This window comes from Papaver somniferum, chromosome 8 (assembly GCF_003573695.1).
Source record: "Papaver somniferum cultivar HN1 chromosome 8, ASM357369v1, whole genome shotgun sequence".
In the NCBI taxonomy this organism is placed as follows: domain Eukaryota; kingdom Viridiplantae; phylum Streptophyta; class Magnoliopsida; order Ranunculales; family Papaveraceae; genus Papaver; species Papaver somniferum.
The window spans coordinates 29,283,487-29,310,177 of NC_039365.1; the positions used below are offsets into that span (position 1 = coordinate 29,283,487).

At 38.8% G+C, this 26,691-nt stretch overlaps 2 protein-coding genes across 2 annotated transcripts; both read right to left on the bottom strand.

Moving 5' to 3' along the window:
* Positions 1 to 20,074: 20,074 nt before the first annotated feature.
* LOC113304709 (zinc finger A20 and AN1 domain-containing stress-associated protein 1-like) lies at positions 20,075 to 20,911 on the bottom strand. The gene has a single exon (XM_026553851.1). The coding sequence runs from the start codon at positions 20,678 to 20,680 to the stop codon at positions 20,168 to 20,170; it is 513 nt and encodes a 170-aa protein (XP_026409636.1). The 5' UTR covers positions 20,681 to 20,911; the 3' UTR covers positions 20,075 to 20,167.
* Positions 20,912 to 21,352: 441 nt separating this feature from the next.
* LOC113304708 (4-hydroxy-tetrahydrodipicolinate synthase, chloroplastic-like) lies at positions 21,353 to 26,102 on the bottom strand. Its single transcript, XM_026553849.1, has 3 exons — positions 25,784 to 26,102; positions 23,161 to 23,247; positions 21,353 to 22,591 (listed from the first exon to the last, which is right to left on the bottom strand). The coding sequence occupies exons 1-3, from the start codon at positions 25,840 to 25,842 to the stop codon at positions 21,664 to 21,666; spliced, it is 1,074 nt and encodes a 357-aa protein (XP_026409634.1). The 5' UTR covers positions 25,843 to 26,102; the 3' UTR covers positions 21,353 to 21,663.
* Positions 26,103 to 26,691: the final 589 nt, after the last annotated feature.

The following is a 26,691-nucleotide window of genomic DNA, read 5'->3' on the forward strand; positions in this document are numbered from 1 at the left end:
GCTGTTTCAAGAGTTAGAAATATTTCTGAATATAAACTTCTTTTGTGAAAATCATTAGAGGTGTCCACCAACTGTTTGTGAGAATGACCGATTTAACTCGGTGAGTCAGAGAGTATGATGAATCAGATATGTGACTTAGTCAAGACAGACCAAGTGGGTTAGTGGGCCGGATTATTAATTCGTGTCAGTTCAGGCCCATGAGCTTGGGCTTAGGGTTACAAATATATTTTGTGTTTTTGGACCACTTATTGTCCGAATTAGCTTTCGGTTCCTTCTGCAAAGTTGTATGGTTTTTCGAGAGATTTCCAATGACACCCAATTTGACCCCATTTGGATATATAAATATTAATTTATGCATAGAACTTTATATACCAGGTTATAGAATCATTAATTAAATCAGAACCGTTCGTTATTTGATTTAGCTTATAACTAGAGACTTGTATGGTATTGTTATGAATCTTGTGTGAGCCTGTTTTCTAAACTCTTAGAGTGCTTATATGATTAACAGTTGACCTTTATTAACAACGATTGATTCAAAGGATGAACCGGTGGATCGTGGATCTCGAGGTAGGCGTAGCTTGTCATCAAAAGAGGTGGGAATACTTTAACTATTTTGAAACCATTGTTGTTTTCTTTTACAAAAGTTTATGTTTATCAACTCATACATTGTCTGTCATGCATTCCATGCTTTATATAAACTGCATTATGATGATTCTGTCGATTCTTTGAATCTTTTCGTGAAATGGAAAGGACTTGTAAAGTATGTCATTTTGAATTGTTATGGGAAGTGAGAATTTCCACATGTGGTATATAGGGTACGCTCCTTCACATTTATATCTACATGAATTCAGCTTTTATGCTTATATCGGTCGACATTTTGCGAGTTCGGAATTGTCGACATCCATATGTACGATTAGGTGTGGATTTGCGAGTTCGGAATTGCACAACCATATTATACATTGTTTTTGACGAAGGAGTTTATCCATATACATGTTTGTGCATTCCAGTGACTTAGTCACTGATGTTTGGGAAAACATTAATTGTTTTCCAAATCTTGCTCATGATTTCTTTAAAGTTAAATGTTATTCCTACTGGGCATTTTGTGCTCACCCTTTTCCATTTTCAGTTTCAAAGACAGATCAGAGTTGGACAGCGAAAGCTTCGAGGAGTTGACTCCGTTAATTAGTTAAATATTGCTATGTTTATTATGTTGTAAATTTTATTTTCAAACCAAATGACTATTGTATATGTATCATTTGAAAGGAGTTCTTGTATATATATATTTCTGAGCGGGGTTAGTTTTGGGTTAAGTTTTGTAGCAGATTTCTTAATTGAATGTTTAAGTATATGATTTAGATTCATAGTGCCTCTTTATTTAGTTTAATCTGTTGGTTTAGTTAGCTGCTAGCTTAGGGGGCGCTACAGTGTTGGTATCAGAGCTCACTATTAGATCTTATATGGGAAACAATAGGAATAGCCAGTGCCAGTTAGTGAAATAGATTAGTTTAGAACTGGATTGGGTTTGTGAGATAAATATTAATCACTAAAAGCTATCAACAATTAAAATAATTATTTAATTGGTTGATTTGTTTGTTGGTTGTTTGTAAATGTAATTAAGTAAAAAATTGTAGGATACACCAGTAACTTTAGCTAATAAGGATTTGAGAATAATTAATCTAAAAAGTATGCAGACTTACACAATTCAATACTAAAAATAGTGAGATTATTGATAAATCTTGAAAATCGCATATATACTTTATAAGCACCTTGACTTATATGTAGGGTCGATAATTTATTATCACATAAATGTTAATAATACTTTTGGGACTCAATAATAGTTGGAAGACTAGTTAAAATAAGAGTTCGACCATCGATGTTAATAATAAAAATACTATTATAATAATTATAGGATAGTAACAATAAAATGTAATTTTTGTTAATAGTACAACTAAAGAATTATTTAGCAATAACATAAAATTTAATTACGATTAACTTTTATCGGCCTAAGAAATAAGAAATAAATGTTATAATGATAATAAAATATTAATGCCAAACGATTATGACAAATTGTTAGTGGTTATTTACTTATATCCAGTCACATAATGAAATAAACAAATAGATACATTGAAGATAATATGTAATAATTTAGATAACTAAATTGTTTAAAATGTTGTGAACTATTTATATATAATACGAAATAAATTATAATACTTGCACCCATTACGATAAAATTTTAGAAACTAATCAATTTAAATAAATTAATAATTAGTTAATCCAGCATTGGGAATAGTGAAGGTTGTGTTTTCTCTGTTTGTAGGAAGGCATTGTTGGACTTGGCCAACCTTGACAGCGATGCAGTTACAAAACTAGTAAACTAGTAGCATCGAGTAGGTCTCGAAAAGTTATGCGAAATGGACTACCCGAACGTGTCATTCGGACTCCGGACGAAGAATATACGAGACTTGGAAGAAAGAAGCAACAATCAGTTAACTTCCGTTGACCGTCGCCGTTGACCTGTGGTCTTGACCGTTGACTGCACTTATGAAATAGACTGGACCTTTACCTAAGAAAAGGCTATCCCTTAGTAGTATTTTGGGGTCGGAATAATAAATCCTAATATGGGTGTAAAGGGAGTGTTAACTTACATTTAATTTGAATTGAAAATTAATAATGGGAAGTTTTATCTTCTTCTTTAGTTAGATGGAGGTGTTGGGTTTTTAAGAAAGTTAGTGTGAGTCATAACACATAAGGTTGTTACTATAATAACAAGTGGGTTGGGGCCGATGTTGTAGGTACAGTTTAGGATATAGATATTAAGAGGAATTTGTTAGAGAAAGAAGAACTTTATGATGATAATGATTATTGTGAAATTAGATGAACTACTAGTATTGGAGTAATGAAACTATTAGAAATTTTTGTAGAGAAAGACACTGAAACAAAATAGAAAGAAAAGGTTTTATATTATTCATTAGAGGTGATGGGATGAAATACAAACTAATGGTGTTTTTGATGAAAAGTTGATGAATGATGATGGAGAGTTGGAAAACCAATCAAGGTAATCATATTAACTGATTTGTATGCGTTATTTATGCTTTGGGTAGCTCTTAGATGCTAATTATAGTTAAAATCTTCCATGAAATGATAGCTTTGACGTTTATTTATTTGCATGAAAATCATAATTTTAAGTGCTTGGTATTTTTTTAGCTGGCCAATATCTAGGGACGAGTTTAGCTATCTTAAAGGAACAACTAAACGTAGATCTATGAACAAGAGTTGTAGTACGTCGGTGGGATTTCTTTTGATATAAAGTCTGTTCAATTCCGTTGAGTAACGAGTGATATATAGCTGTTTGAAAACTAGTCAACGTAACAAATACCATGTGTATTCAGTCGCGAGGGTTGATAAGTATGAGCTTATAATGATAGGTTAGAGTCTGATATAGGAAATATTCAGTACGCGAGTTTTGTAGAGGGTGATCCCGTGTTTCTTAGGAACTATATTTTCTTTAGTTTGGCTTAGAAATTAGTATTCTAGAGACCATAAAATTTGGACCCATATGTTGTTTCAAGAGTTGGAAATATTTATGAATATAAACTTTCTTTGTGAAAATTATTAGAGGTGTCCACCAACTGTTTGTGAGAATGACCGATTTGACTCGGTGAGTCAGAGAGTATGATGAATCAGATATGTGACTTAGTCAAGACAAACTAAGTTGGTTAGTGGGCCGGATTGTTAAGCCGTGTCAGTTCAGGCCCAGTAGCTTGGACTTAGAGTTACAAATATCTTTTTTTGTGTTTTTGGACCACTTATGTTCCAAATTAGCTATCGGTTCCTTCTGCAACGTTGTAGAGTTTTTCGAGGGATTTCCAATGACACCCAATATGACCTCATTTGGATATATAGATATTAATTTATGCATAGAGCTTTATATACCAGGTTATAGAATCATTAATTAAATTAGAACCGTTCATTATTTGATTTAGCCTATAACTAGAGACTTGTATGGTATTGTTATGCATCTTGTGTGAGCCTGTTGCCTAAACTCTTAGAGTGATTATTGATTAACAGTTGACCTTTATTAACAACGATCAATTCAAAGGATGAACCGGTGGATCGTGGATCTCGAGGTAGGCGTAGCTTGTCATCAAAAGAGGTGGGAATACTTTAACTATTTTGAAACCATTGTTGTTTTCTTTTACAAAACATTATGTTTACCAACTCATACATTGTCTGTCATGCATTCCATGCTCTATATAAACTGCGTTATGATAATTTTGTTGATTCTTTGAATCTTTTCATGAAATGGAAAGGACTTGTAAGGTATGTCATTATGAATTATTATGGGAAATGAGAATTTCCACATGTGATATATAGGGTACGCTCCTTCACATTTATATCTATATGAATTCAGCTTTTATGTTGATATCGGTCGACAGTTTGCGAGTTCGGAATCGGCGACATCCATATGTACGATTAGGTGTGGATTTGTGAGTTCGGAATTGCACAACCATATTATACATTGTTTGACGAATGAGTTTATCCTTATACATGTTTGTGCATTCCAGTGACTTAGTCACTGATGTTTGGGAAAACATTAATTTTTTTCCAAATCTTTCTCATGATTTCTTTAAAGTTAAATGTTATTCCTACTGGGCACTCTATGCTCACCCTTTTCCACTTTCAGTTTCAAAGACAGATCAGAGTTGCGCATCAAAAGCTTCAAGGAGTTGATTCCGTTGATTAGTTAAATATTGCTATGATTATTATGTTATAAATTTTATTTGCAAACCAAATGACTATTGTATATGTATCATTTGAAAGGAGTTCTTGTATATATATATTTCTAAGCGGGGTTAGTTTTGGGTTAAGTTTTGTAGCAGATTTTTTAATTGAATGTTTAAGTAAATGATTTAGATTCATAGTACCTCTTTATTTAGTTTAATCTGTTGGTTTAGTTAGCTGCTAGCTTAGAGGGCGCTACAGTTACTGGTACACCAAAACGACAAATGATGTGTTCCCAAATAAAACTAAAAATGTCCTTATCCCAAATGTGACGCAGTGGTGCAGCTTACACCCATTTTGTGAAGTAGTCAGTAGCCACGATCAAATATTTTTTATGTCCCGACCCGACATGTAAGGGTCCTACAATATCGATCCCCCACTTGGCGAAAGGCCAAGGGCTAATCACTGAGTTTAGAGTTACTATAGGTGCATGTATATTTTTGCCACACTTTTGGTATTCATCGCAAATTAATGCCATGTGTTTTGCATCTTCGTTCATGTAGGGCCAAAAATATCCCATGGTTTTGGCTCGGGTTTCCAAGCTCCGACCCGAGCTATGATTTCCCGCGGCCCCATAATGTAGCTCATTTAGTATTGAGTGGCCCCCTTCTTTTCTTAGGTACCTTAACAGTGGCCCTAGGTAGGACTTTCTGTACAGAACACCGTATCTTAGTTCGTACGCCGCTGTTTTGCTTTTAATTTTGTTGATCTCAGGTTGTCCCTTGGGTAACTCTCCCGTCTCCAATTACTGGTGAATGGGCTTTCGCCAATCGCCGGCTTCATATTTGTCGATCGTGGTTACCGCTACATATGCTTTTATGTCTACTGGATCAGGTACAGATGGCATCAGGATTCTCATGACTCTGATGCCTTTAATGCTCAGGTCTGTTAGTATGGAGGCGATGTATTCCAACGAGTCCGAATGTCGATTATATTTTCTGAAAATGTGTCGGAACTTGATGTTTGGTATTTGGCCGATATAAAATTGGGCGAGCTCCCAGTACTTCTGCAATACTAGGTCATGTATAGCATATTTCCCGTTGATCTGCCTAATAACTAACTGAGAGTCACTAGTTAGCCTCACGTCGTGATCCCCATTTCGATTATCATCCGCAAAGCATGTATCACAGCCTCGTACTCGGTGACATTGTTTGTTTCCTTGAATTCAAGCCTAAAGGAGTGAACCATCTTCTTCCCCTTTGGTGTGGTGAAGACTAGTCCTAAGACCGGCCCATCTTTATTGGACGACCCGTCTGCAAAGACTTCCCATCGCGTCGGACTTCAAGTTTCAAGGAGGTCGTATGGATCTTCTCGGTCTTCTTCCATGCCTGGAATGTCTTCGACTTCATCCTCATCGTCTAAAGGAAAATCTACCCGAAAGTCGGCCACTGCCTGTGCCTTTACTTCCTTTCTCATCTCATATAAGATATCGAACTATTTGATTTGAGCATTCTTATTAGAGATCCGTCCCGACCTTGCTGCATTGTCAAACACTGATTTTATGGAAGACTTCGTAAGTACTCGAATTCTGTGAGTTTGGAAATAAGTTCGAAGCTTTTGTGTTGCAAATACTAAGGCTGGTATTAATTGCTCAATTCTGGTGTAGTTCTTCTCCATTGGGTTCATATTTTTGCTTATGAAGTATACAGGCTACTCTTTTGCCCCCACATTTTTGACTAAGACCGCACTTATGGAATAACTAGTTGCCCCGAGATATAGTGTAAGCACTTCGTAGGGCTCGGGTCTTTGTAACACTGATAGACTCGCGAGATGTTGCTTGATTTTTTTGGAATGCCTCCTCACACTCCTCGCTCCATTTGAATTTTTCTTCTTTTCTAAACGTCCCGAAGAAATATTTACATTTATCCGAAGATCATGAGATGAATCGCCCTAGTGCTTCCAATTTTCCGTTTAAACGATGTACATCTTTTATGGTCACCGGGGATGACATCTCCAATACAGCTTTAATCTTGTATGGGTCGGCTTCTATACCTTTATCGGTAATTATGTATCCCAGGAACTTACTCGAGGTAACCCAAAAAGTGCATTTGGTCGGGTTTACTCGCATCTTATATTTTCTCATAGTTTGAAAGATTCCCCAAAGATCATCGATGTGGTTGGATGCTACTCTGCTTTTGACTAACATGTCGTCCACATAAACCTCAATGGTGTTATGTATCTTTTCCTCGAACATACTTCCACCAATCTTTGATATGTGACGTCGGCGTTCTTCAATACAAATGGCGTTTTAGTGTAGCAATATAACCCTCTAGGCGTAAAGAAAGACATATGTTCTTGATCTTCGGGAGCCAGGGGATTTGGTTGTATCCTGAGTACCCGTCCATTAGTGTTATCGCCTTGTATCCAACTATGAATTCCACTAGATGATCGATACTAGGGAGAGGGAAGCTGTCCTTTGGACAAGCTTTATTCAAGTCGTTGAAGTCAATGCAGATCCTAACTCCTTCATTCCTTTTAGGGACTATCACCATGTTTGATATCCATTGCGGGTATTGAGCCTTTCGAATGATCCCATCCACTTGTATATTTTTTAGCTCGGCCTCCACTGCGGCTTGTATCTTGGGTGGAATTCTTCGCATCTTATGTCGGACCGTCTTGAATTTGGGATCTATACTTAGATGATGTGAGCATACCTCTGGATCGATCTCCTCCATATCATGCATTTTTCAGGAGAATACATCCATGTATTCCCTCAATAGAGTTATTAGCTGCTCTGTTTGTTCGTCCGATAGCAGGGTTCCAATTCTTACCATCTTCGGTTCTTCCTCGGTCCCTAAGTTAACCTGACGGGTAGATTTTAAGGCCGAGAAATTGGGCTTTGGCTCCTTTAAATGCTCGGTTTTCCCTTCAACCGACGTCACCTCCTTTGATTGCTATAAGATCTCTTTCTGCCTGTTTCGTAAGATGCGATGGCTTGTGGGAGCATCTTTTCCAATTCTTCCTCTGCTTTTATCTCCTTGGATTTGTTCTTTTATCGGCACTGTCTTGATCATCTTTCTTCATTTTGATGATATCTAAATGCATGCACTGTCTCGCGGCTTGGGGGTCTCCTAACACTTCCACCACCCCTCGATAAGATGGGAATCTTAACCTTTGATGATATGTCGATGCCACACCTTTGATGCCTGCAATCCAAGGTCTGTCGAGGATTTCCTCATAAGGCGATACGACATCTACCACCCAGAATGTGTTAAGCGTGTCCAAGTATCCCTCTCCATCCGAGACTCTGAGAGTGACTTCTCCCTTTGGTATAGTCATTGTACCATTGAAGTCGTAAATTCGATAAGTTGAAGGGATTAAAATGTCATCAGACAGATTCATTCTTTTAAACGTGTCGTAAAAGAGGACCTCAACCGAGCTCCCACTGTCCATCGGTATTTTTTTAACTCCCAATTCCTCGATGATCAAGTTGATCACTAGTGGATCTCCATGTACTTGGCCATTCGAGGGAACATCCTTTGCTGAGAAGGTGATCGGCTGCATCATCCAGGGTTCCATAGGTAAGGTTTTTGCCACACTGAAGATCTCTTTTCCTGCTCGATCCCTCTTGTGGATTCTAGAAGTAATGTTGGTACCTAAGTCGAACCCTTGAGTTGCCGAGTGAAATATGGTACTGCAAATAAACTGAGTTCCGCGATCCATCCTCACTTGATACACTGGTACGTCGGGTTGGGTAGGTGTCGGCGTTGTCTTAGCGAAGTGTCATAAGTACCCATCTCGGATCAGATGTTGGACGATATCCTTTACCTCTCGACAATATTTAGTTGACTGGCCTCGATGCTGATGGTAATGACAGAACTTGGGATGATTTCTTTTCTCGTCAAATTGGATGCCCCTGGTCTTGGGGTATCTAATGTCGCTTCTGTTTTCTACTTCCTTGAATATTTCCTCTAATGGTGCGTTTAGAGGTGTGTAAGTTCTTGGTTCGTAACGAGGCTTCTTTCCATTCTTGACCCATTCATTCTTTCCTGAGACTTGTTGTGGTGCCATTGGCCTTTTCTATGATCGTTTTGGATCTTCCTGAGGGACAGGATCCACCGCCGCACTGGATTATTGTACTCCTCTATCCAGTGCACCCTCTTGCATCTCCTCTTATGCGATGTAATACTCTTGCATATTCCTCATCTCCCTTAGCGTTTGCAGTTTCTCGGTGTACATTGCTATCCATATAGGATTGGATTTTCCTAATGAGTTTTCAAATCCGAAGATCTGTTGATCGACAGGAACCTTTTCGATATCGGTACATAGCTTCATCCATCTATCCGTTAGGGATCTTAAGGGTTCCCTTAACCTTCGTGCCAGTGTGAATAACTTATTTACCCTTGGGTGAGCAATGTTGTTATGCATATAGGTTTCAAGAAATGTTTCCACTAGGACGCCATAGTTTCCAATGGACTTATCGGGAAAAGTATAGAACCGGTTCTTTGCCTCTCCTTCCAGACTTGCCGGAAAAAATTTGCACATAACCACGTCATAGTTCTTCCATTGCAATAGGGACATACTATACATCTTGATATGCTCCCCTGCGTCGCCAGTGCCATCGAACCTGGAAGGAAAAGTTGGGAGTGTACATTTAGGAGGGAACGAAGCTCTCTCAAGCTCCTTGGTGAATGGAATTTTCTGCGCTTCGCTAATCACTTCTGCAAGCCTATCGTCCTCGCCTTCTCCAGCCAATTTCTTGACCATATCCTCCAGATGTTTGAGTTTGGCCTCAGTCGCCTCCTCGAGTCTCCCGTTACGCACTTCCTCGTCAGTTGAAGAGTTCTCGGGAGGACCGTACCTGCTTCTCGTATGGTTAGGTTCGGGTATGCGCCCTCGGACAAGGGGTGGAGTTCGAGTTTTCCTTGATCGGGTATGGTTGCTGGAGCCCCTTGGATCGATGACCCTCGTGACCCAGACCTCTGGTTTCGAAGTTGATAGTTTTCATGCTCTAGTTCCAGATTTCTTCTCTGCAATTCCCTCATTATGTCTTCCTGCCTTCTATGGTTGGCCAGGATTGTTAGCAATGTCGGGTCGATACTCTCGTGACTGGAACGACCATTTACATGGTTCCCTACCATATTGGGTGGTGGAAATGGTGGTTCCATAGGAGTAACTACAAGGGGAATGGTTGATATTGGTGGGATGTCTCTGATGGGATTTCCCATCTCTAGGTGCACCCTTCTAAGCCTTTCGCCTTCTTGTTCCAAGGCAAACCGGTATTCCGCGCGTTGCCTTACTCGTCTACGGTCCTATCGCATTATTTGCTCTTCCTCGTCGTCCGATGCAGTCATTCCTTCTCTCATGTCCTCTACTATCATTTGGCTCAAGTTGATCCTTAATATTCTCGGGAAAGGATCGTCATCTCGGCCTTGGTCGACTTCCTCGTTGACAGTTGCCATGCCTCCACCCAGTACCTGGGATTCTTCCTGCTGATGTTGTCGACTGTTTTTTCGAGAGTCTGTTACTCCTTCATGCGCGTTAGTTCCTGCTACTGTTCGATTCTTCAGAATCTTGCCCGTCCCGGAAGTACTTGTCGTCGTCTCGGGTGTGATTGATACTCTTCGGCTCGCCCTCCCCTACCTACGTTAGCAAAATAAACAACACCTCACTTTGGACTGTTTTGGAAAAGGTTAAGGAAGAAGTACAACAGTTCTGAATTTCATAAAAGGAAAAAGTTCAAACAAGTACGATTCCTTTTTACTTCAACATGCTGAACTCATCAAACCAAGTGATTTTGACTGATAAGACGACATTTTGAAATGTTATTTTGCTACGTCGCTTTCGGTACTTTTCCTATGCATTAATAATTATTTGTCCTAACATTCTTTATGTCAGAAATCATTAATCATCCGTACGCTTGATCGGAAAATTTCTTTCTTGGACAGGGTTTGTAATGATGACTTCCGTCAATTGTTTTGCCGGTATCTCAACTACACAAGTTTCCAAAACAAGGTTTCTCGACCTTTTGGATTTCCAACGGCGTTGTAAGGCTCTTGTTATGGGATCAGGATGAGACTGCCATCGAAGTACTCACCATTCCCTTTCTAGACATAGCTTCGGAAAACCTAACTCAATGATTGTGATTTGATTTCTCCGCTGCTACTGTTGTGTTGAATTAGCCCATGACGAAATATGACCAGTGATATGAAGTTTCGTTCTAGCTTCTACCAAGCATCAAAGATGATCTTTTTGGGAGCTTCGAAGTTTTCTTACAACTCGTCTTAGTCATAGAAGGAAACACGTTCGACCATAACTCAAACATAAGATCTTAATTATTTCAAAAGGTTTCGATGTAAATAAAATATTTTCAAAGCGAAACCAATCACAAGTTTCTTTGACTCAAGATCATAAGATAAGAAGATTTTTGTTCGTCAGGCGACAAAAGTTTTGTTTAACAGGAACAAAATAGTTCAGACCACTGACATAATTTTTTCGACTCAAAAAGAAAACTCTGCAAGCTTTACAAATACTAGATCAGAACAAATGTAGAAGACCCGATATTGAAGAAAAAATGGTTTTAAAAGACTCAACTATCAACTCATAACCACAAGAGTCTTTCACTTAGCGTCAACTAACACCCAAAGATGTTTTAGGAGATTTTGAATCTCTCTTTAATGGTTTTGATGCAAGGTATCAAATGATGTTACACGGTCCCCTTAGTCGGCGCCAGAATGTAGATGCGTAAAACCCTACTTCTACATCCAAGAAACATAAACACACACACCATGAAGTAAACAAGCAAGGGATGCATAAGAACATATGATATACATGGTTCAGTATGATTACCTACGTCCACGGGGGTGAAAGTATGATCTTATTACTCGATTTCAAGGTTACAAGGGATATGAATCACTAGCAATCTCTCTTTTTTCACTACAAGCTCTTGGTATTCTCTCTTCCCTCACTCATTACTTTCCTCCTCAGCTCTCTACATGGCTCTCTATTTATAGCTACAAGTGATGATACATCCAAGTTACAGTGTGTGTCGCGGTACATCTTCCTTGATGTCCTTCTCGGGTGGTTGGTGATGTCTCATCTGAGGTGTAGGGCCGAACCTAGTGATGTCTTTTCCCGATGTCCATCCATCCGATGTAGATTTACTTAGTGAGTGTAGACGATGTCGCCCTTGATGTTCTTAGCCGAGTCTTACTTTGACCAGATTCTCCTTATCTTCTCAACTACTCTGTCAGTGCATTTATTGCTCTTGTACTTGATGGCTATCTCTTCAATCACCTCCGACCTTTACAGGTATTGTCTTCACGGGTTCACTTGGTGTCTCTTTACTCGCGCCAAGGCCGGGAAAGATGATTTGGTGCTTCACACTTCATCTGATGTTGATGCTTCGTTACCCGGGATTGCTTCCCCTGTATGTGTGGATTATTTACACCTACACCTAGAAAGAGATGGAATTTCAAACATCTGATGTTGGGATCCAAAGAGGTGACTCCAGATATAAAAGAAAAATGGAAAGAAATCGGGTTATGGGTAATGTCCTCTTTAGCACTTTTGCAAAGATTACATTTAGAATCAATGCAGCTGAGAATACAGGATCTCTTGGAATTAGTTTGGAGGATTCCATGAGTATTTTTCTGTATAAATAGTTGAATGTTTGGTGAAGTATGCATTTTCCAAATCTTTTTCCAAGCAGTGTTGATAATGTCCCCTTTGTATTTTTTTTGAGATTTTCTTGTCATAGAGAGATTCCACTATAAATTTCCCCCTGTTTCGTAGAATCCAAATGATGGTGTCTTCCTCTTGAACGTTGAATTTGGTACTTTGAATAGTTAATTGATCTTCAGGAGAAAAGCAGAGAGCAAAAGATTTAGTATTTGACTCAACATTATTATTTATAACCTGTTTGATAGTAATGGGGTCATTAGGACATTTATGAGCTTTCATCAGAATGCTGTCTTTATTGTTTATTCATTTATTATCTTTCCAGATATAATTTCTTTAACCATTTCCTACTTTCCATCTATAGTATTTCTAGATGCTGGTCACTCCTTTCAGAATGCGTTTCTAAACCCAAGAGTCAGTATCCTTTGGTTTAGTTCTCATTCTAGTAACCTCTCGGCCTTCAAAAGTAGTGGCTTTCATGGTGTAGGGCCATAATGAGTCTGGTTTTGAGGGTTAGACAGCAAATCCTATCTAGAGGAGTCGACAATAAAACTTTGATCTCATAAAAATTTAGACTCGGATAGCTACCCAAACAACTCTACCCATAAAAGTTTGGGAAACTTCAAAACTTATCCAACTTATACTGTTTGGGAGTTGTTGTTCTTGTAGAATTGATGCATGGAATTCTTGCTGAGATTTTCATTAGCCAGTTTTGTGTAAAGGGTAAGTAATACAAATCTTGTGAAAGTTGGCTTTTTTTTTTTTTTTTGCTTCATCTATCTGTTGCATATAGTGTTCATCTGTGCATTGTCCAGGCCTTCATCAATTACTTCTTTGAAGCTTTTTTGTTCTTAACTATATACAGTCAAGTGTCTATTTCTGTGGTAATGAGATGCTATGTGAGATTCACCCATCAGTTATAAACCTTCCTCTAATATAGTTTTGCTGGAAAAGCTGCATTCGAGGAAGCTGACTGCGACAAGTGAATAGTTTCTGGACTAGATTACCGCGGGCGGTAGCGAGGGCCGCCGAAGACTCGATCGAATTAGATCCGGTTTAATTTTAAATAAAATATTTTGTTTTGCGACAAAAAAAAATCAGTAATCAGAAATTCCATTAAGACATATATAGGGAGGTGTAATTGGTTGAAGGTACATATGCAGACTATGTACCAAGTAAGCTTCATAGCTTAGACGGAAGAGTATATATGATGCCTAAGGCTCATTTATAGTTGCGTAGCCTTGCGAAGGGGGCATTTAATGCTTAGGAATCACTATGACACGCCACGGACCCGATGATATCATTGTGCATCTTGACGGAATGGCCTACGGACCAGGACATTACCATTTTTTCTAGGCTACGGCCTTGCAAACGAGTTGGTTAAGCTTATGTCCCTTTGGTGATGAACTACGGTATGCTTGATCCCTTTAGAGAAGGGAAGGGTACGTAGGCAGCCGCAATGAGTTGCAGCATTGTCGGTCCGTCACAGTTGGTATCAGAGCAAGTTCCGAGAAAACTCTAGGGACTTGTATGGAGTGGACTCATTGGCAAGTATTTTCCTTAATGTAAACTTAAAGTTGTAGAGTATGCCAGATTTTGCGCGGAAATAGTTTGTAACTGCAATGTCAGTTACTTTTGTGAATCGAGTTGAGCTTGTTTAAGTACTGTGAGTTTGCCTGGCCTAAGTGGCACCCCATTTACGAGTGGATATCCGGAAGACCGTCTGGGACGGTGGGTAGACAATGGGACTGATCATCCCCACACGTTGGCACTAGCCAAGGGTGTGCGCTGTCAGGCCCGGATAGCATCCCACTTACGAGTGGCAACCTGGATGGCCTTCAAGGACGATGGGCAACTGGAAACTGTTCCACACAGTACTATGCTAAAATTTTGTCATCTCGATGACACCTTTCAACTTGTGAACCTTAGGGATTCCTGGGTGGTAGTGTGGGATGCCATCTTGGATACCTGGTTGACATATCCTCTTGGAACTGGCCAACTGCGATTCTTGGTATTGTTGTGGGAACTTTTGGATTCCTAGGCAGGCGGTATGGGACGGTTGCTCAGAAGTTCTAAATTTTTGTTCACGATAACTTGAAGAAACTCGTGATTTCTGAGCATCTGGTATGGGACTTTTGCTCAGAAAATCCAAACCGAAGAGATTGTACACAATAGTTTTTGTTTTGAATTTCGAGGACGAAATTCTTTAAAGGGGAGAATAATGTAACACCGAATGTTTTTAGCATGGCGCATGATAAAAGACGCGCCATGGCCCGAGATGAAGCTTCATCCAAAGCTTTCGTTGTGTGGTAAGAAGCATGTTGGATTAAGACAATTTTGCGCCAAAATGGCGCATTGCGTTTGGCATTTGGACAAGAGCCAAATCTCGCATCAGATGATGCATTAGGCCAGTTGGGTAGGTGTCCTTGATCTTGCAGCGTAATCATTGTGCATTATAAGGCTATTTGCTTAAAGCCAATGTCGCACAATCATTGTGCATCAGTCCAGAGAGGGCCGGCCTAGAGAATATTGCATAATCATTATGCAATACGGCAGATTGGGTGGTGCGTTATCATTGTGCATCAGGCCAGAGAGGTCTGGCCGAGCGAATGTTGCACAATCATTATGCGCAATCATTATGAGCAATCATTGTACGCAATCATTGCAATGAACAGTGAAGCAGGCATGCCATTTTGGTCCCTAATTCTAACTTGTAGAAATTCAATTAAGACATATATAGGAAGGTGAAAAAGTGGGGGTATAACAACCACACTCAATATTTCGCTTAGCAATATGTATGGACAAACTCCAATATACTTTCTAGAGAATCAACTAGACAGTCAGACTCAATCTAGATAAAAAGTATATCAAAGAGTTTATATCTCAATCTCTCGATTTGATATATACTCAAGCAAATAGAAATTTGCGAGTCTTTATCAAATACTAGAGAGATAACTTGGATGGTACCAAAGACCAATATCCAAGTGTCAATCAATTTAAATCAACAACCAAACAGTCGGATATTCTAATTGATTGAAAAACGCACAACTTGTGATATTTCAATTATATAACAAAATATAATGTGGAAAAGAAATAACATAGACACCAGAATTTTGTTAACGAGGAAACCGAAAATGCAGAAAAACCCCGGGACCTAGTCCAGATTGAACACACACTGTATTAAGCCGCTACAGACACTAGCCTACTCCAAACTAACTTCGGTCTAGACTGTAGTTGAACTCCAACCAATCTCACACTGATCCAAGGTACAGTTATGCTCCAACGTCTCTGATCCCAGCAGGATACTACAAACTTGATTCCCTTAGCTGATCTCACCCACAACTAAGAGTTGCTATGACCCAAAGTCGAAAACTTTAATAAACAAATATGTATCACACAGAAAAGTCTATGGTAATAGATAAATCCGTATCCCACGAATATACCTACGAGTTTTGTTCCGTCTTTTGATAAATCAAGGTGAACAGGAACCAATTGATAATCCGTACTATTCCCTAAGAACAACCTAGTATTATCAATCACCTCACAATAGTCTTAATCGACGCCGCGAAAAAAGATATTGTGGAATCACAAACGATGAGAGGAAGATGTTTGTGATTACTTTTTATCTTGCCTATCGGAGATAGAAATCGCAAGCCAATTATTAAAATTGTACTCGTACGATATAAACAACAAGATCAGATCACACAACTACATAAAGTAGTATCGGTCTGGCTTCACAATCACAATGAAGTCTTTATGTCGTTAACTTGATTTAGAAGAAGAAGACAAAGGTTAAAGGAGAATTGACTCTAGCTTAGCACAACTAGTATCACACAGAATGTGTGCGGATTAGGTTTCCCAGTTGCTAGAGTTCTCCCTTATATAGTCTTTCAAATCAGGGTTTGCAATCAATGTTAGCTTGGTAATAAAGCATTCAATATTCATCGTTAGATGAAAACCTGATTAGATTCAAGCTAATATTGATCAACCGTTAGATCGAAATCATATCTTGTTATATACAAATGAAATGCACGTTTCTAGGCTTGTGTAACCGTACCCGAACCTGTACATTAGTTGGTTCAACAATAGTTAACCAAATGGTTATCCATATGATCACTTTCATATCAACCATATTCTTCTTTACCATAACTAGTTCAAATGACTCAATGAACTAGTTAGAGAGTTATTTAATTGCAAGGAAATCTCATGTACTACGCAAGACACAATTGAAGCAAAAACGATTTGATTCACATGAATCTGTTCATGAACTCTACAGCCACGGTTTGCAATTGCATTCCTTAGTTTATAAAGATAAGTTCACTAAACATCGTTTTTAGACATAACCTACTCAAGTTCTCGGACTGGGTTCGCGGACTTAAGTTTTCGGATGGAGTTTACAAACTCCTGCAGAAATTCTCAGGTTTGAGAACTTAGCCAGTTCGCGGATTGGGTTCGCGACTAAGTTCGCGGACTTAGATCACGCACTACTCCGGTTCACTTGATCAACAAAGTTCGCAAACTTCGGTTCAAGGAATAAGGACTTATACACAATTCTTATATCCTCCAATGGTTATATAATATAAACTCTCATTTCAATCATTGAAACATTCTCAGAGGACGCTATATAGTTGTTATTCACAAACCATTTTTCGTCAAAGAAATTTTCAAAATGATTGAAACATAACATGAATTTCGTCACTAGGTAAAGATGAACTTGGCTAAAGCGAAAGCTTACCAACACATATTTCGAGAAATAGATAGGCGAGATAAACTCGGCTCGAAATACCAAATGCGTATAACCTAAGTTTATATAGCAAAACGACTTTTGTCTCAAGATAGGAGACAAATAGACTTTTGAGTGATAGATAAGTTCAAGTCTCCACATACCTTTTAGTCGATGAAGATCCACCAGTTCCCTGAGTATTCCTTCATCTTGTATGATGATTGCCATGGAGTTCTTGAGCTCAACTACACTTTCTATCCTAGTCCGAGACCTTAGCTATATTAGACTAGAAATCAAGACTTATAGTTTTGATCACTAACATTGACAAACATGCTTGAGATAGAAACGCATGCGAGTTCGACCGAGCAATGCTCTAACAGGAGGAATACTTGGTTGAAGGTGCATATGCGGACTATGTACCAAGTAAGCTTTATAGCTTAGCCGGAAGAGTATAAATGATGCCTAAGGCTCATTTATAGTTGCGTAGCCTTGCGAAGAGGGCATTTGATGCTTAGGCATCACTATGCCACGCCGCGGACCCGATGATATCATTGTGCATCTTGACGGAATGGGCTACGGACCAGGCCATTACCATTTTTGCTAGGATACGGCCTTGCAAATGAGTTGGTTAAGCTTTTGTCCCTTCGGTGATGAACTACGATCTGTGCTTGATCCCTTTAGAGTAGGGAATGGTACGTTGGCATCCGCAATGAGTTGCAGCATTGCCGGTCCAGCACGTTGTCTCCTCATATTATCTAAGCTCGATGCAAGAGATGATTGCGGCCAAGCTTGATGAGGCTTAGTTGCATGCCAGCAAGTGGATGCTCATACTTCCTATCAAGCTATGTAGAGTTGGTACACGAGGTGAGGTAGGAAATGAAAAGTGCTTGGTGCGGCATGTGCCAAAGTCTAAGGTTTATGCTTGGACAAGACTCGGTGGTATGACGGTTGGTCAACTAGATAGTAGATCAATGATGAATTGCCTACGTTGAGGCAAAGCCAGAGATGCATGAAATGTGCATTGGCATTGGCCTTATGGCCTTACACCCTTTAGCGGACAAGGGCGAGTTTGGAACGGTGTGGAAGCTAAGTTAGATGCATCATGCTCCACGAGCATGCTTGCAAGGGAAAATGGACGTGCATTTTCTTAGCTTTGAGGCCCGGATCGTAGCTTCATCATGGCGCATCGGGGGAGTTACGGTCTGCGGGGCAACGCGCCAAAGGCGTAATTTTCTGGTCTGTCACAGAGAAATAAACAAACACTTTGGTGTATTGAGGCGAGTGATCTATTTACTTAAGACATTTAATGCCCTGTATATAATGAAGTTATAGGTAAATGTCCTATGTCTCCAGCATTCAACAATACATTGATGTTCTTCGGAGCACTTCAAATCACATCAAATAGCGAACGCAAATATTGTAGCTCAAACTCTCTGACTCTAAAAAAGGTTTCAATGATATTTGCAAAAACCTCTGACTCTAAAAAATATTTCAATGAAATTCACAAAAACTAAAAACTTAATATTCTATGTATTTCTCCTTCTCAAGAGAAGGGTTTTTACACCATTGAAACAACATGACGGTTTAAGCAAAACAGTTTATTTTCCACGGGGACGTAACCGTTGAGATATATCTTAACAGATATATTTGTTCGTAACATATACATTTCAGATCACCACTTCAATATGGATTTGGCGGCTCATCGAAAATCCATATATTTCCTGCAATATATATCCGTTCCATAGAATTTATGTTTTATACATGGTTTTTTCTTTACGCCACATTGTTTCAATTTTATTTTGATTTGAAGCAACTGAAGGCGAAATTGATGGAATTCATTCGAGTTGATGGAGTTTACACATATTTGGAGACTCCAAATTTTTAATTATCAGATCAATTTTATGATGAGATGATTAGTTTCGATCCAGTTTCATCGGATTGAAAGAAATTAACCAATACAAATTTGAATAGATCATGGTTTTCTGAAGGCTTTTAGGTTGGAATAATTGAAGACGAATTCGAGTTTTCATCGAGTCAATGGTGTTTAACACCAGTCGATGTTATACCCTCCTATTATCAAAACAGTTTTGGAAAATACCCTCATATTATCAAATCAATTTTGGAAAAAAAACGTCGATCTTTTCTTTTATAAAAAGCGTATCACTGCCAAAATACATCTCAGCCTTCGGTCAACCAATCATTTCAACTGTGTGAGTGTTGTTGGGAACTTTCATAAATGTTTGCTGTTGGAAACTTTCTGGATTTGAATTTCAAAACCTATTCTGGTTTCTAGAAATTTCTATCGATGCGCCTCTTCCCATAAGGTTTCTTTCCAAGAGATACCATTAATGGATGCCCGTTGAAAGTGTCTATTCGAGATGAAAAGATATCTCCAAAAGGCATGAATTCTTCTTCAAATAGCAAAGGCCTTCTCCCATTTCAACACATCAAATCAATTTTTTTTCTTCTTCTCCAATAGCATCATCAGAACTTTATACAGTGTGTTCTTGGTCGGGTCAAGGAAGTACAATCCTGGAATTTTATTACGGTGTTAGACCTTCATTGAATCCTGAAGGCATAATTCGAGAGACCTGTTATACTCACCAAGTTAATTAGAAAAGGTCGAATTATTGTCTAAAAGAATCGAAAGAGCCTTGAAGCCACGGGTACACTATTCTTCTGTTTTTCATTCTATAGTAGTTTAACCCAAATTTTTCTAGTTCTCTAGTTTAACCCAATTTTCCAACAAGTGCGACCCATTACATAAGGCAAATAAGCCTAGGATATATGCGTTTTCCGTCATTGTGACCACATAACTGCGCCAAGCCCGGACACAGCATAACTGAAGGCTTAAACAGCAATAAGTTGGACATCGCTTAGTAATATACCTGAGCACAAAGGACATTCTCAAGGCCAAATTGAGGTGTATACATCAAATTGCAACAATTGTGTCCAGAAGTTTTAATCGAATCAAATTAAATTTACTTATATTCACAATTCAAGAAGAAATAAAACTAATCCTAAGAACCCCAATCCATATAATTAAAACCTTCCTATCTTGTCTGCCTTGACTTGAGGATTCAATTTTGCAAGCGTTTCTCTTCCTACGCTCTTGTAGTCGAAATCACATGAATGCTTCTCCGGGTAGCGATGAAGCGAGCAGAAAACTGATCCGCACTTGCACGTGATCCCTGTCAATCCCACCTTCTTGTTACAACTAAAACACCTGTTCTTCGCTACTGCACCACTTTCTCCTCCAGATGTTGCCGATGATGATGATCCAGAACTCAACAAAACCGCAGTAGTTTCCTTCACAGCAACATCGGTAGAGTCCACTGATTTGGTTGGAGAGGTTGTCAAAACTTTCTCAGGGTTGGCAGACTCCTCAAAAGCGGCTTTGGCTAAAGCAGATTGTTCTTCTGCTTTTAGATAATCTCTGTAACACTTGCTGCACATGTTCATATTCGCTGCTGTTCCAAAAAAACCACATCTGTTTTGACAAAGCAGAAGCGCCTCTGGTTGTTCGCATCCATTGAAACCGTCCTGTGATCCCATCGCTCTAGTTTTTTTCTCTCTCTTTTTTGACTTTCTGGAAAATATACAATGAGATGAAAAAGCTGTACGTGTAAGTATTTATAGGTTGAGAAACCGAATCACGAAGGAATGAAGATTTGGATTATCCTTTGACCAAGAATACTCTAGAAGGTGCATTAATTGCTTATTTCCGCTCCTAGTATTACTGACCCACGACATGACACATCAATCGGACTCGGTCATGGAATGGTAAGTGGTGGGTCCCACACCCAAAAAAAATTGGCAGACTATGTATCGTGGTGTGCCTATCAGCAAGCCTCGGCAATCGGCAAATCATCTGTATCGGGCATACAATCGAGATTCGTGAGTGGTTTCCGCTGATCGGTTAGATGTGCATGTGATGTCAAATTGGTTTTTGTTGGTTGAGCTACATCCGAGTAAGAACAATGTATTTATCCATCATTCAATTCAGACTGATGATGATACATGCACAAACTGAAAGTGGTTGCAAGAACATAATGTATCTGCTGGCTGGACCAAGCATTTTCCTGAACAAATTCCTAATATGCCAAGCCAAGATACTCCATTCTGTAGTTCTTCCAATTGACGGTTAGCCTTATACTAAAGGCTTTAGAATAAAAGTTGATCTCCTAATTTTCTTAGTTCGGCCAGCCACTGAGACGAGTAAAACTCTGATAAAAAAAAGGACAACTAGCATGAAAATAACTCGATGGATCAGCATAATCACCATCTATTACATCCTACAACACAAGCATATAAAATAAAACTCCATAAGAATTCTTCTCCAGGAGACAAACTTCGATCCGTGTCATCTCCTAGTATAGTTCAGACCTGCGAAAGAACTAGAAAAAAAGATCCTACAGAAACAAATACCAGCATATACTAATTTACCTTCAAAGTTGAAGCTTCAGCTCTTCCACAAATTCTACTTATCAACAAAAACCTAGAAAAGCTAAAGTTGTTCGCACATGAACTAAACAAGATCAATAGCGGCCAACTAAAATGAAGTCGTCGTCATCAAGAACCTGTACGTCCTTGTTTCCAACGAAATGCTCTCTCCCCAGTTCATTAACTATGTTCACGAATTCTATCCTTCTGGCTAAAGGTAGAGGGACATAAGGTAGCCGAAACACTGGTCTCACCACACCCAACTGTGCCAAAGCAGTGTTTAAACCAATTGGATTAGGCTCACGAAACAACCAAGTCATCAATGGTAAGAGTTTGGAATTCAGCTTAGTATTAGTGCCTCCAAACATGATTTCATGCATCAAGCCAGGAACCAGATTACTAGTGACAGAAATTACTCCAGTAGCACCAAAACCCCACCTTGAGTCATGACACTCATCATCATTTCCACTCCATACTACAATACCTTGATCTGTGTACTCCTTTACTCTTTTGTTGCCCATACATTCCTTGACTCCTGCCATGTTAGCATGCTGTGCAAGTTGTTGGATAACAGATGGAGGAATATCTTGACTTGTTCTTGATGGCACATTATAGATGATTGTGGGACCCATGGAAAGAACGGCCTCTAAATGGGCAACAAGGCCTTCCAAAGACGTTTTCCCATAATAGGGATTGATGTGAAGTGCTGCATGCATCCCAATGGCAAATCCTTGTTCACTGGCATGGATAGCTTCTCTTGTTGAGTTACTTCCAGTGTTTCCAATTACCTTGATTGACCCACCAAAGCAGTTTACAGTATGCCCAATGAGCATGATGTGTTCATCCCAACTCATTAAGTGGCCTTCACCAGTTGTGCCTCCTACAATCACCGCTTCAGCGCCATTTACAATTTGCATATTCATCAATGCATCATAAGCCTCGAGATCAAATCTACCATCAGGCAGGTATGGAGTTTTAATCGCTGTGATCAATCTGAGAGCCTTTATTTCATCTGATGAAGTGCTGCAAAGGAAAAAAGAAGTTACACAAAGCAGCAGCTAAAAACAACCTCTTGATTAGTTCATGCCCAACCCCACCAAGGTACAGATACTCCATTTCTGTATCCTCATGGTTTAAATATCTCTAAGCTTACATTATCCAATAAACTAAAAAGAGCCTTATCCTAATAAGACTAAGAACAGTCTCCAAGGAAACTTTTTTCGACTACTTCAGGATAATATACCAGCTTTCCGACCATACTTCTATAATAGCACCAAATAGGTGATCTCGTCGGGGTAACTAAAAAAAACTGAGAAAGATACTCTCATAACACACAAATAGGTACCAACAAAGGAGTAAGGCCAAACATTTTCAAGGCTCCTAATGCAAAAGAAACATCAATACCAGTAACGAGCTTTGTTTCTTTTGGTCCCACCATAAAAGGCTCCTTGTGCAAAAGAAGCACTAAGAGGGTCACAAATATAAACAGAGTTCGCAACCAGTTTCACGGTTCCTTAACCATTTTCAACCAGTTTACAAGAAAGTAGGATTACAAAAACACTAGAGACACAAGTCAGAGAAGAGATATATACCTGTTTTTAATTTCAAGACTGCGCATTGGGAGATGAAAATTAGGTACAACAGCTGCCTGTGGGGATACCCATCTCCCATTCCCCCTCCTAGCACCGGCACAACAAAAAAACATTGTAAAAATAGATATACGTAGCAAGAATGGTAAATATTTGGTATTTATTATACACTAGTTAAAACATATTTTCCAACGGCCACTTCAAAAATGCTTTATTCAATATACAAAAATGGTTGACTGGTAAAAGAATACCACAATCAGTTTCAACGAAAAAAAAAAGGTGGGAAATTAAAAGACTGCCTTCCAGAATTAGTACGCTAGATTGATGAACGCGTTTCATTTATCATGGTGGCATTCTTTAGGACCCAAATTGAACAAGTTTCAATCTTGTTATTTAACTTCGCAAACCAGATGCAAACAGCAACAATCATAGAATCGAATCAAATATTTTGTGACGATGATAAATATTCAGTTCAGAATCAGGGGATCTGAGTATCTGTGGAGCCGTGGCTGCTCTGAGTGGAATGTCAGTATATACCTCTTTAAACTTGCAAAAAGAGGAGTCAAGCAAGCTATTGCCAAAGCTTTTTAAAAATTAATGTTGCTGGAGTTAACTTAGAGAAACTAGAAGTGAAGAGTGACACTACTGAAACTGTTGCTTGAAATTTAAAAATTAATCATCTCTAAAGCATGGGATGGTGAGAGAGAGCGAAACATCCATATGAATGTTCTAATTGATTATGATTATATTGTTTCATTGCTGACTCAACGAGAAAAAATTGTGCAGGCTTTCTACAGTAGTGACTACATTATAATCTGAGCTGCGTGAAATGTGGATCTCCTAAAGCACCCCTATAGCACTCCTAAGTTCACTGGCTGTGGAGCTGAAAATAATGTGACGTTTAACCCTTCTTTATTGATTTCTCTCAAAATCACTCCAACTCCTGCTAAAACACCATACATTCTCATTGATCATCTAAAATAAATATCCTGATAAAATGGCAGTCCAGAAAATCTTACAAGTAGCACCAAGTAAGTAACCCACTATAATGAAATCTGAACCTAACTACTCTTTTTAAGAGATATTCAGACTTTTGAACTATATAACCATCTACTGCTTAGCATATCAATCCTCTCTTGTTAAAACCCAATTGCTAATAACAATACAAGAGTATAGCCAATTTTTGGGCACGTGAGCTCATCTAAGAGGCTTCGCAAGTTCTAGCAGCTTCAAGGCGCAGCCAAAGCATTTAGATCCTTTTGACAGTTGACCAAATGCAATTGTACTCCATTAGATCCTTTTGACAGTTGAACATAAGTAATTGAACACCTTTATAACCAATCACAACGACGTAAAGTTTGTTTTGCACAGAAATTTTGATTTTAATTACCAAAACAAATTTACAGGTAAGAATTGGTAAAACTAAGGTTGATGAATGAGAAGAAACCACCGAATTTTATCTTACTTTCCCAAAAATCCTAGGAGACACCCAGATAAAGGAAAAGAAGTGAAACTACCTAATCTTTTCAGCACATAGAGACAGATAGAAGGCTAGAAGAAGAAACAACAAAAGGTTGGAACCCGATAACCAGCAGTAACTAACAAAAGAATGCAGCATTCTCTATCCATCAATTTCTCTCTAAATTAACTAGAAAAATGGTCATGTAGTAAATTCATCCTCAAATGTGTCTGTGACTCTGGCATGTTCGATTCAGGGAAAAGATAACAAATAACGGAAGATATCTGCGAACAATATCATGCTGATGCTTATCATAATAGGCAAAACAAACCAGGAGATTGTCAGCCATGTTTACACATCTCAATTATCTACATACAGAATTCGTCTTATGAGTTGGCTATTATCGATATAGCTCATAACTGTAATCACAAACTTTTTCTTCCTTAAACCCCAGCTTCATATTACCCTAACTTTGTAATTTATTTATGTAAAGACTATCCATACAAGTTTCTGTATCTCTGCCCTTCGCATTGAAGATACAAACAATCCTCCCCATCATCATAGCTTACTCACATCTTAACAAATCCCCATCATGTCTTATTCCATCTTACACCTATATAGTGCCCATAGACCTGAAGTCTGGTTTTGCAAAAGTACTATGTTTTAGCATGTAGATCAACTTTAAAACGCCCCAACTTTAGTAAGCAAATTAAAAGTACATTCCCTTCTATGTGCAGCGTGAATGGCAATAGATTCAAGGAAGCCATTGGATGCTTCTGAGGCATACACAGAAGAGAACCCCATAGAATACTTCCCAATAACATAGATTTACAATGAAAGTTACAGAAGGATGAAGTTCGCTACGAATTCAAACTACCAGACATGTCCGTAAGTCCAAAAGCCTTGTGTATCAGTAGTTGATCTTTATACATTGAGAAGACAACCAAGTCTTCCACAAGACTTTATTGTTCGATTAAATCTAACGAGATATTTACTAGTACTCTTAGATTTACATTAAGTGTTTGATATCTTGTTCCAGATGTTTGACAGAACAGGTACTTAAAAAAAAATTATGCTTGTATTTAATTCATTTAGACAATTTAACAAACACTTCATCTAAAAAAATAAAACCAAATATAAGAGGAGTAAGAAAATTATTAAAGTTACCTGTCAAGGGAATTAGCACCAAAGGAGCAAGCACCATAGCTCTTCAATGAAACAGCCATTGAAAATGCAATACAGTTCAAAAACAACAACCAAATTGCTTAAACGGGGTAAAAATGGTATGTAATAGAAGCTTAGCAAATAATGGTGGTGGTGGTGGTAATAATGGAGTTGGTAATCAAAACAATGGAGTTTCCGGTATGGGTTTCAACGGAGGAGATGCAGAAAGTGGCCATTCACCGGAAAAAAGCAAATCTTTTTAGCAAAAGAGAAGAAGAAGGAAGAGGGGGGAGGAAGAAGAGTTGGTGTGTGAGTGATGATGAAAATAGTATTATTGTTTTAGGGTTTTGGATGGTTTATCGGAATTGATGGTTGCCACGTAGAATGGGACCCACTTTAGGATTCAATCCACTCCCTTTAAAGTATGTGGTGTTAGCTTGGTCCATTTTGAGGTGTACTCACGTTCGTTTTGGTAAATAAACTTTGACATTTATTAACTAGGACTCGCCTACAGGTAGATAAATTTCAAAAACCGGCACCTAGCTCAGCTGGTCATCCCCGTTTTCTAAAGTTTCATGCGTTGCAAGAGATCCCAGGTTCGAGTCCTCAATGGTGTAATATTTGCAAGAATTGACATGGAAGGTAGTGTTAGATTGCCCTCTTGTGACATAATCTCAGTCCCACTCCCGCTTCGGCTCCCTTAGCTAGGTTACCCATGAGGCTCTCATATATGTCGTCCCCAACTACTTTCCGTATTCCGAATTGTTAATAAGGTGCTGGACTTACCAGATGGATAAATCAATGATTCGAGACGCGTAACCTTTTCTCCTGGGATTAATCCAGAGAGAAAACCCAACAATAGTTGGAGACGTCTCTCTCTTATTGGGATATATGTCGGGCAAATAGGTCTT